Here is a 12170-nt window from a genome sequence, read left to right on the forward strand (position 1 = left end):
AGGGGTATTTTAACTCCATACAAAATACAAATCCTCTAAAACTGTTCTAATTGGAAAAAAAATAAATTAAAAAGTTAATTAGCCAGTGAGTAACCTGACACCAGAAAAAACAAATTTTTGAAGGAGTTTAAAGCAATTTCAGAGGGCAAATTTGGGCTGTAAATTTTTAAAAATTTTAAATATTTTTCCCCAAACTAAATTATCAATTTATTTTATTTGCAACATTTTCCCATAAATTTTATATTTTGAGAAGCTAAAATTGATGTTTTTATTCTTGTAAATTCTTTGTCTGCCTAAATGCCTTAAAAAGGAAGAATTCAACCCTCCAAATTTTCCTTTGTTGGAATAAAAAAATTAAGAATATTTAATCAGAAAGAAAATATTTTCAGCATAGAGTATATGGTATTAAAATGTAACCTTATTTTTCTTAGGGAACATGAGTTTTCATTTGAGGAAGGTGCAATAAGAGGAGGTACGAAGTCCTGGAAGATGAAACAAGGTAGTCAAGTGAAGTTTCATGTCCTCCTAACCTCGTACGAGTTAATTAGTATAGATGCTGCTACCCTAGGATCTATAGACTGGGCTGTATTAGTGGTGGATGAGGCGCATAGACTGAAAAATAACCAGTCCAAGGTAATATACAGTGAATTATTTAGACTGAAAAATAACCAGTCCAAGGTAATATACAGTGAATTATGTCCTTTAGACTGAAAAAAAAACCCAGTTCAAGCTAGTATACAGTGAATCATATCCTTTTAAATGTGAAATGCTAACCAGTTCAAGTTTATATACAGTGAATTATATCCTTAAAACTTTTTATTGATCTCTTTAAGCTTTATAAAAGACAAATTTAACATATTGTTGTTCAGGGTTCTAGTCATAACAATCTTGTAACTTATAATTTATATATATGTAAATGTATTTATAGAAACTGCATTAATTTTAAAGTTGTGCAGTGACATTTCAGTTCTCTTGTATCTGGAATTGTATAATTGTTTTAAAATTTCTGTACTAAGCAAGGGACTTTCGCTTTGACACATCATAATTGTATATTTCAGTTTTTCCGTATCCTTAGTAACTACAGACTGGGTTACAAGTTATTGTTGACTGGTACACCACTTCAGAATAATCTTGAAGAGTTGTTTCATTTGCTCAACTTTATGTCTCCAGATATCTTTAAGTAAGTTTTCATGTTTAGTTAATAGTATTGTAATATCTTCAAAGAAGAAGGAAACATTAATAATTATATTTATATTCATAATTATATTTCACCAATTAGAAAAATGATTTTAATACATTTCCTTAAGTAAATCAATATATGAGCCGTGCCATGACAAAACCAACAAAGTGCATTTGCGACCAGCATGGATCCAGACCATCCGCGCAGTCTGATCAGGATCCATGCTGTTCGCTATCAGTTTCTCTACTTGTTTTTGTTTGTTTGTTTCATTTTACACCTTTTTCCAACAGTATTTCAGTCATATAGGCGGGTAGTTTCCTAACCATCGTTCCTGGATTCTCTACTTGTAATAGGGTTGGTAAGCGAACAGCAGGATCCTGATCAGACTGCGCAGATGCTCAGTCTGGTCTGGATCCATGCTGGTCGCAAACCCATTATGTTGGTTTTGTCATGACACGGCTCATGTTGAGTTTGCTGTGACATAACCAGTTTTCCTCTTACTGTTGTTGGTTATTATTCTTATTGTTTTGTCAGAGACTGTGTATTCTTTCATGCGGGAAAGTTATTATCCCCCGCCGAAAATTTTCGGCGGAGGATATAGAAATAGTCTCCGTCCGTCCGACCTTCCGTCCGTCCTTCCGTCCGAAATTTTTGTCCGGAGCATATCTCTAAAAGTATTTGAGTTATCAACTTGAAACTTCATAGGTGGATAGACCTCATTGAGGAGGAGTGCAGTGCACAAGAATGATAACTCTACCTTGCATGATTTTTGAGTTATTATTCAAAATTGATTTTTGTCCAGAGCATAACTCCAAAAGCCTATGAGATATTAACATGAAACTTCATAGGTGCATAGATCTCACTCAGGAGGTGTGCAGTGCACAAGAATGATAACTCTTCCTGTCATAATTTTTGAGTTATTGCCCTTTGTTATTTTTCATACCTAATTTTTCACCGGAGCATAACTCAAAAAGTGTTTGAGATATCAACATGAAATGTCATAGAAGGATAGATCTTATTGAGGAGGAATGTTGTGCGCAAGAATGATAACTCTTCCCTATACAATTTTTGAGTTATTGCCCTTTGTTGTTTTTTTCATGCTATTTGTCCAGAGCTTATCTCAAAAAGTATTTGAGGTATCAACTTGAAACTTCATAGGTGGATGGATCTCTTTGAGGAGGAGCGCAGTGCTAAAGAATGATAACTCTGCCCTGCATTATTTTTGAGTTATTGCCCTTTGTTATTTTTCAAAATTAATTTTTGTCCAGGGCATAACTCAAAAAGCCTTTGAGATATCAAAATGAAACTTCATAGGTGCATAGATCTCACTCAGGAGGTGTGCACTGCACAAGAATGATAACTGTACCTTTTATAATTATGCCACCGCAGCATCTGCGATGCGGTGGCATTTAGCGATTCACCTGTGTGTATGTGTGTGTGTGTGTGTGTGTGTGTTTGTTTGTTTGTGTGTGTGTGTGTTATATAGATTATATAGTGAAATTAAAAAATCTTCTTGTGAAAAACCACTAGTCCAATTTCAACCAAACTTGGCAGGATTGATCCTTGGGTGAAGGGGTTCCAAAGTTGTTCAAAGAATTTCATTCCATGCAGAAATCTGGTTGCCATGGCAACCAAAAGGAATTAAAAGAATAAATTTAAAAAATCTTCTTGTAAAGATCCAAAAGGCCTAGAGCTTAGATATTTTGCATAAGGCATTGTCTGGTAGACCTCTACCAAGATTGTTCAAATTATAGCCCTGGGGTCAAAATCGGCCCCGCCCCGGGGGTCATTGATTTTCACTATATGTACATATAGTAAAAACTTAAAATACCTTCTTGTAAAGACTGAAAAGGGATAGAGCTTAGATATTTTGCATAAGGCATTGTCTGGTAGACCTCTACCAAGATTGTTCAAATTATAGCCCTAGGGTCAAAATTGCCCCTGCCCCGGGGGTCATTGATTTTCACTATATGTACATATAGTAAAAACTTAGAATACCTTCTTGTAAAGACCCAAAAGGCCTAGAGCTTAGATATTTTGCATAAGGCATTGTCTGGTAGACCCTTACCAAGATTGTTCAAATTATAGCCCTGGGGTCAAAATCGGCCCCGCCCCGAGTGTCATTGATTTTCACTATATGTACATATAGTAAAAACTTAAAATACCTTCTTGTAAAGACCCAAAAGGCCTAGAGCTTAGATATTTTGCATAAGGCATTGTCTGGTAGACCCTTACCAAGATTGTTCAAATTATAGCCCTGGGGGTCAAAATTGGCCCCGCCCAGGGGGTCATTGGTTTTCCTTATATGTATATAGTAAAAACTTATAGTAAAAACTTAAAAAAAAATTCTTCTAGCAATTGACAAATGCTAGAGGTTAGATATTTTGCATGAAACATTGTGAAGTGAACTTCTAGCAATATTGTTGTTGAATTATAGCCCTGGTGTTAAAATTGCCCCCGTCCCAGGGGTCATTGATTTTAAATATATATATAGTAAAAAATCTTATTGTCTGAAGGTACAAGGCTTAGAGCTTTAATATTTGTTAAATGATATCATCTATAGGAACTCTACCAAAGTTGTTCAAATTTTGCCTCTAGTGTCAAAATTAGCCCCGCCCCGGGGGCCATAGGTTTTCCTTATATGTATAAAGTAAAAACTTAAAAAATCATCTTCTTTAAATTTACAAAGACTAGAGTTAAGATATTTTGCATGAAACATTATGTAGTGAACCTCTAGCAAGATTGTACAAATTATAGCCCTGGGGTCAAAATTGGCCCCACCCCCAGGGGTCATTGATTTTCACTATGTACACATAGTAAAAAAATAAAAAATATTTTTGTCTGAAGGAACAAGGGATAGAGCCTTGATGTTTGCTATATAATATCATCTATAGGTCCTCTACTAAAGTTGTTCAAATTTTTCCCCTGGTGTCAAAAATTGGCCCTGCCCGGGGCAGTGATTCTCATTATGTACACATAGTAAAAACAGAAAATGAAACAAATGTTTTCTGAATGGGAGAAAGCTACAGCTTAGATATTTGACTTGAAATGTTGTTTGGTGGACCTGTATCAAGATGTACCTAGATTTTGTTGATGTGACCTACTTTCTTGTCCTTTGATGTACAGCTATGACATTTGAACCCTGTGCACAGATTAAGATGTAAAGTGAACTTTGATTTCAGCTGACCTAGATTTTGACAATTTTCTTACTGTGTTGTCCTTTTGATGTAGTCATGAAATTAAGGCTATGTGAAATATGACCTTCACCACCAAATTCACTAGACTCGAGTGCATTGATATATTTCTACTCTGATCTTTTATTGAGTTAACATTAGATTTAACCACTAATCTGATAATAAGAATAAGATAGGTCAGGGATCTATGCTTTATGACAATCTTCAAAATTGTAAAGAAACAAAAAAAATCTGTTCCTACACTACTATTCAGTGTTGTATTAATGCGGTGGCATAGCATTTTTCTCAAATGCAATCTTGTTTTTGAGTTATTGCCCTTTGTTATTTTTCATACTTAATTTTTCAATTCAATTTTTTTCTCAAAAAGTATTTGAGGTATCAACTTGAAACTTCATAGGTGGATAGATTTTACTGAGGAGGGATGCAGCACACAAGAATGATAACCTACCCTGCATTATTTTTCAGTTATTGCCCTTTGTTATTTTCAGCCATCAGTATTCACATAGGTTTCAATTCTGTAATCACTATAGCCATCAGTTTTCATTACCAAAAACCCTCAAAATGGAATTATTCTACTCTACTACATATACATTCTTCCAATGAGCGGGGGATGGCCATGTTGACATGGCTCTTGTCTTTCTTGTACTATTTTCTATATCAATTATTTCATCCAGGTGTCTGTCTCTCATGTGGGTCTTTTTCTACCACTGAACATAAAAAAGTAGAAAAACAAAACTTTAGAAATTACCAATAAAGCCACATTTGTATTGTGTGCAAGTTGTTTTAATTACTTACTGAACGTCGTATAAAAAAAAATTACGGAGTTATTATATCTTTTTATGTTTATTAAATGTAATATTTTGATTTTTGCAGTGATCTACAAACGTTCCAGAATGAATTTGCAGATATTGCCAAGGACGATCAAGTTAGAAAGTTACATGATATGTTAGGTCCACATCTTCTACGTCGACTTAAAGCCGACGTGTTGAAGAATATGCCTAGTAAAAGTGAGTTCATAGTTCGCGTTGAACTCAGTCCAATGCAAAAGTGAGTTGTTGTTTTTTTGTCTTTATTTTTTTTTCTTAAAATTTTGTGAAATGGACTGGACCAGTTTTGTAGGAGGCATTGTCCATTGTTAAATGTAACAGTGTTGTTATGTTCAAAATAGAATATTATGTAGCTGGGGAGAGTGTAATGCTGGTAAAATATGGTTGCTGACAGAAAACTATAGATTCTGTCATCATGCGAGTTAAGATTTCCAGCTAGTCTAACCTCTCCCCTGCCCCGCACACACACCTGCATCCCCGTCCAAATAAAATCAATATGAAAAAAAAACCAACACAGGAACAAGTTTGTTTGACAGACAATGCAAGAGTGAATATTTATGATTACTTCATCTTTTAAAGCAGTCGTCATTTGCAAAGAGAACATCAGCAGCAAACTAGAATAATTCTTTTGCTCTCAATTTATCCTGGAATTTAAAAAAATCATAACAGAATTGAATGACAAAGAAAGAAAAAAACCTGTCATACAGATATAAAATAGTAGCTGTTTTACTTTTAACTGAGTTGAAATAAGAAGTAAGAAAAAAAACATATACAACTTTTGTACATTTCAGGAAATATTACAAGTACATTTTAACGAGGAACTTTAGTGCTTTAAACACAAGGGGAGGTAATCAAGTGTCACTTCTCAACATAATGATGGATCTGAAGAAATGCTGTAATCATCCTTACCTCTTCCCAACAGCTCAACAGGTAAGTGTACTTGTCTTCATGCCAGCCTAACCTCCCTGCTACACTGGCAACCCGTCCAAGAAAAAAAAAATAAGGAAAAATTAACACAGGTAGAAGTATGTTTGACAGACAATGCAGAGTAATTTATTGTATGCTTACCAGATGAAGCAGTTGGTTTACCTAATTTTCTTCAACTTGTCTAGTTTGTAAAAAAAACAAAAAAAAACAAAATATAAAAAAAACAAAAAACTACTTTCTGTTTATGACTATACCTATACAACCCCCCCCCCCCCCTCCCCTAACCCAAGAAAAATCTGTTAGCTAAGAGCTGAAAGAAATGAATAATTTATATACTTGAAGAAGCTGATATTTTGTATTTGTTACAAGTTGTATAATTACATTAATTTTGTGTTTACAGGAAGCTCCTAGATTACCTAACAATGCCTATGAGGGCACAGCGTTGACAAAGTCATCTGGTAAATTGATGTTGTTATGTAAAATGTTACGTAAACTGAAGGAGGATGGGCACAGAGTACTTATCTTCTCACAGGTAACACTTTCATCATTTGGTTGTTTACAATATAAACCTTGCCTTGTGGCTTACATTTTATAGGCTTACAATCTTCTGTACAGGGTGTACATGGTAGAGAGTGGTTGAGATCTTGGACTTCAAACCACTTGCCTCTCACTGCTGTAGGTTTGAGTCCTGTCGGGGACTTTTGATTCTGTTGTGTGAGGAAGATATTGAGCTAGCTTATAGAATTTTGATGGCTCTACTTGGATGCCTGCCTGTGCCTGAATTAATGCACGAAGGAGCTTCTGAGGTATTCCTTTAGCAATAAAGCCCAAAAGTCACCATATGACCTTTACTTAGTTGATGTGACTTAAAACCCAACAAAAAAGAGAAATCTTTACTAGGTGCTATTACTTGTTAAAAATCTTTTTTAACTTGAAATAACAAATGAGCCATGCCATGACAGAACCAACATAGTGCGTTTGCGACCAGCATGGATCCAGACCAGTCTGCGCATCCACGCAGTCTGATCAGGATCCATGCTGTTCGCTTACCAACCCTATTACAAGTAGAGAAACTGATAGCTTACAAACTTGATTACAACATGTACAAGTAGAGAAACTGATAGTGAATAGTATGGATCCTTATTAGACTGCACATGCTGGTTTGGATCCATGCTGGTCCCAAACACACTATGTTTGTTTTTGTATGGTGGGGCTCAAATCATTGGTCAAAAATAAAGTTCTGTATGAATTGTTTCTACTATTGACAGATGACAAAGATGTTGGATATACTAGAAGACTTTCTGGAGCATGAATCATACAAATATGAACGTATAGATGGTGCTATCACAGGCTCAATGAGACAGGACGCTATTGATAGATTCAACGGTTTGTTTTTCTTTACATTATAGAAATTTTGATCTTTAATGCATGGAAGCTACCTTATGTCAGGTTGGTTGTTCAACTCTTGATTTAGCTTCATTCTGAAATAATGGACAAAGGTGTATATACACAAGTTCTTTTCTGGTCAAAGAAAGCTAGAGTTATTTATTGTATAATGCATATAGATGGGTCATTTAAACAAATCTTCAGAAATCAAACATTCTTTTGAAATATTGAAATTTAAAATGAAATACATGATAAATTTGAATTTGGCAGCAATTAAGAGTCAATTATTCATTTATTGTTGAAAATTAAGTAATGGCAGGATATATATATCAAAGTTACAGAATATAAATGTATATAATATTTATCACATAAACTGAAGGAGTGTAATAAAGCCATTTGATAAAAACAATATTACACTTGTGTAATATTACTTTGATGTGACGTCATTAGCGATATATATATTTGTTGTATATAAAGTGTAAAATGGCACTAATATCAGCATTATACTATTGGGGCATCATTGATAAATTACTCTTTTTGACCGTATACAAATCTTGTTTCCAATATGTAATAATTAGAATGTCACCATAGGATTGCATATTATGATTTTATTCAACTTGTTTAATAAGTTTAGTATTAAATCTACACATATTCAATATCCTCTGTTTTATATATCTATAACAGCACCAGGAGCGGAGCAGTTTTGTTTCCTACTGTCGACAAGATCAGGAGGCCTGGGTATAAATCTTGCTACAGCAGATACTGTGATTATCTACGATTCAGACTGGAATCCCCACAACGATATACAGGTATTCTTTGTTCCAGTATCACCTCTGACCTTTAGATACAGTTTAATACAAATTTGAGCTTTATTTTTACTAGTCTGTAAATTGTTCAAGGATAAGCCAATGTAATAGCTTACATAAACATGTATAACTATATAAATGTGAAAATGGGAGCTGTCTTATGATATAGTTGATAAGCACGTGTTTGAATGTTAAATGCCTTTTATTTTATACCTACACATTATATACCATTTTTTACATTTCATATTCATACAATGTATACCACTTCGTAAATTTCATATTTACACAATATATACCAATATACACAATATATAAGACGGTATCTATATTTACAGGCATTTAGCAGAGCTCACAGAATAGGTCAGGCAAATCGGGTGTTAATATATCGTTTTGTGACGAGAAATTCCGTGGAGGAACGTATAACACAAGTAGCGAAGAAGAAGATGATGTTACAGCATCTAGTTGTACGTCCTGGTGTCGGTAATAAAACTACCTCTATGTCAAAACAAGAACTCGATGATATCCTCAAGTTTGGAACGGAGGAATTATTCAAGGAAGTGGAAGGTATTTATTAATTGATAAATTATTTATATCAAAATATTATTTGTAATCATTATCGTTAAATAGTATGTTAGATTTTTTTAAATTTCAAAAAAAGAAATACTGATATATTTCTGTGAAAGTTTTCTATTTTCAGTAAACTGTAAGTTTGTTCATATGTTATTAAGAATGTTCTGCTACTTAAAAATAGTGCTAAAATGAAAAGTTAAAAAAAAGTTCATAGTATTTCAAATACATTTTCTTGAATGTTTGTTTCCACTTTATGATATCATTATTTTATACGAGTCTCACATTCATTGTCATTTATAAATACTTGCAATTATATCATTCACATAGGTTCATTTAAAACAAAATTCTCCAGACGTTATAATTTAGATCATTTAGAACTCTTGTATTGTAAGATCTTAAGATCCTGTATATAAATGAAACCAGTATAATGGTTGAGGTTGCTATAGAAACTGATATAGAATACTCACTATGATAACTAGGTGAAGGGGAAGCTGAGGGTGAGGAGAAGAGGATTGTGTACGATGATGAAGCCATTGCCCAACTCCTTGATAGATCTAAAGAGGCACAAGAGGAGAAAGAAGTAGCTATGAACGATTACTTTAGTTCATTTAAGGTGGCCAGCTACGCTGTCAAAGAAGGGGAGTCTGATGTAAGTTTAAACAAAACAAAAAAAATTAAAAACAAAAAATTCAATTTTTGTCCACAGTCTTCACCACTGATTTTGCATATTGTATTCTTCCTTATTTAAATCTTAACTCTTGCACGATTATTAATATTTCAAGTTATGATAAACAAATTAAAAGTCAACAAATTAAAAATATAGACAGGTATCACAGGCCTGTTCGTCATCACAGTTGGCATTGAGCATTAAAGGTCTATATTTATACTGAAATACTGTGTGTGTTTGAGTTTATTTATACTTGCCACCGGTTGCCCATATCGGCAAGTCTTCCAGAAGAGTATTAGTCATTTTATATTTTGGAGAATATAGCAAGATACAAATACAGAAAGATGCCCCAATTCCTGAAGCTCCTCGTGGTTCTTTAACGTGCCAAGTGTTTAAACACTAATGCACGGGACCTCGATTTAAAGTCTCATCCGAAAGACCAGTTAGTAATTTTAGTATATAGCGAGCTATACGGGCTGGCCATGCGAGTCGGGTGTTATTTTTATTTTTTTAATGTGCCCTATTACGGGGGAGGACCCCAGAGACAGAAGTTTTAAAAACAGGAGGGACATCCCCCCGCCTACGGGGGAAAATTATTAAACATCATTATAAGCAAAAAAGGAAGTTTAGCTAAAAATTGGGAAGGGTAAACAGTTGGAAAAGGTTTAACTATTGATGTGCAGGGTGTAAGTGTGTGGGGGAAGGAATTTTTGTAGTTCCGTTTAAAATTATTTTAAATTTTTTTGGAGAATTTGTCTTGTGTTTTTTAAAGACAATTAAGCCCCAAAAAAAAATTTTTTTGTCAAAACTTTAAATTTTATTTTGTTTTTTTTTAAACTTTTAAAGCATTATTGGTATATAATGAAAATTTTTGTTTTAATGTTAGAAACTTCGTGGTTTGAATATTTTTTATGGAATTATTACATTTGTTTTCCTTTTTCTAATTAAGAAAAAATTTAAAAACCCCTTTTTTTTACTGGGGAAATTGGAAAAATTAAAATTTTTTAAAATTTTTTGTTTAAAATAAAAATTTTTAAAAATTTCTGGTTTAACAAAATTAATTTCGGGTTTTAACCTTTTTTAATTCTGGTTATTAACCATTTTTTGAATTTTTGGTTATTAAACGTTTTTTTTGAATTTTGGTTATTAAACTTTTTTTGAAACGGTTTTTAAACAGTTTTTTTTGAATTTTGGTTTATAAAACAGTTTAGGGTTAATTTTTGGTTTTTGCCCTTTTTTTAAAATTGGTTTTTGAGTTTTTTTTAGTCGCCCAATTTATAAAAAATAAACTAGCAGTCCCCGAAAACGTTGGCGTCGGGTAACCCCTTATGTTAAAATTTTTTTTAATAGTTTAAAAATTTTAAAGTCCCTGACATATGGCTTTTTAAACTTTGCCCCTTGTTCACCAAACATGACCCCCAAACCCGTAGACAGGGAGGAGTAACTCTATCAAGCATTTTGACAGAATTATGCCCCTTTTTCGACTTAGAATTTACGTTTAAAGTTTTTTGTAATAGTTCAAATATTTTCAAAGTCCAGAATTTACGTTAAAGTTTTGTAATAGTTCAAATATTTTCAAAGTCCATTGACATATGGCTTTTGAAACTTTGCACACTTGTTCACCATCATGACCCCAACCTGTAGACAGGAGGAGGTAACTCTATCAAAGTATTTTGACAGAATTTATGCCCCTTTTTCGACTTAGAATTTACGTTTAAAGTTTTTTGTAATAGTTCAAATATTTTCAAAAGTCCATTGACATATTGGCTTTGAAAACTTTGCCACCACTTGTTCACCATCATGACTCCAACCTGTAGACAGGAGGAGGTAACTCTATCAAGCATTTTTTTACAGAATTTATGCCCCTTTTTTCGACTTAGATTTACGTTAAAGTTTTTGTAATAGTTCAATATGATTTTCAAAGTCCATAGACATATGGCTTTGAAACTTTGCACACTTGTTCAACATCATGACCCCAACCTGTAGACAGGAGGAGGTAACTCTATCAAGCATTTTGACAGAATTATGCCCCTTTTTCGACTTAGAATTTACGTTAAAGTTTTTGTAATAGTTCAAATATTTTCAAAGTCCATTGACATATGGCTTTGAAACTTTGCACACTTGTTCACCATCATGACCCCAACCTGTAAACAGGAGGAGGTAACTGCATCAGGCATTTTTTTTACTATCAAGCACTAAGAATAGTCGAGCATGCTGTCCTACCGACAGCTCTTGTTGAATTTACTGGTTCATTAAGCAGTTTATATTGAATTTACTGGTTCATTCAACAGTTTATATTGAATTTACTGGTTCATTAAGCAGTTTATGTTGAATTTACTGGTTCATTAAGCAGTTTATGTTAAATTTATTGGTTCACCTGGCAGCTAATGTTGATTTTCAGTGTGCATTAAAGTATAAATGCCTTTAATATATATGTTTACATATATTTCTATATTTTAGGTGAGAATGAAGATGATGATGATGACGACTTCAATGAACAGAAAGAAGGAATGTCATGTATGTACAATTAATTAAGTTGTTAAATCAATATAACCTAATAACCTTAATAAAATATGTCATTAATACCCTTATACAGCTGTATTTAGTCATCAT

The 12170-nt window shown here is 33.4% G+C and overlaps 1 protein-coding gene across 1 annotated transcript in view; it reads left to right on the plus strand.

Moving 5' to 3' along the window:
• The window catches only part of LOC132718408 (chromodomain-helicase-DNA-binding protein 5-like), a 49663-nt gene that overhangs the window by 22118 nt on the left and 15375 nt on the right, over window positions 1–12170 (plus strand). Inside the window, exons 19-29 of the mRNA XM_060702102.1 lie at window positions 432–633; window positions 1059–1180; window positions 5248–5421; window positions 5993–6131; window positions 6529–6660; window positions 7397–7514; window positions 8199–8323; window positions 8656–8884; window positions 9370–9539; window positions 10924–10997; window positions 11971–12074. Of these exons, the coding sequence (XP_060558085.1) occupies window positions 432–633; window positions 1059–1180; window positions 5248–5421; window positions 5993–6131; window positions 6529–6660; window positions 7397–7514; window positions 8199–8323; window positions 8656–8884; window positions 9370–9539; window positions 10924–10997; window positions 11971–12074 (1589 nt within the window). The remainder of the gene's footprint in view (window positions 1–431; window positions 634–1058; window positions 1181–5247; window positions 5422–5992; window positions 6132–6528; window positions 6661–7396; window positions 7515–8198; window positions 8324–8655; window positions 8885–9369; window positions 9540–10923; window positions 10998–11970; window positions 12075–12170) is intronic.

The sequence above is a fragment of the Ruditapes philippinarum genome, unplaced genomic scaffold (assembly GCF_026571515.1).
Source record: "Ruditapes philippinarum isolate M1 unplaced genomic scaffold, ASM2657151v2 ctg7367_1_1_1_1, whole genome shotgun sequence".
NCBI classification, from domain to species: domain Eukaryota; kingdom Metazoa; phylum Mollusca; class Bivalvia; order Venerida; family Veneridae; genus Ruditapes; species Ruditapes philippinarum.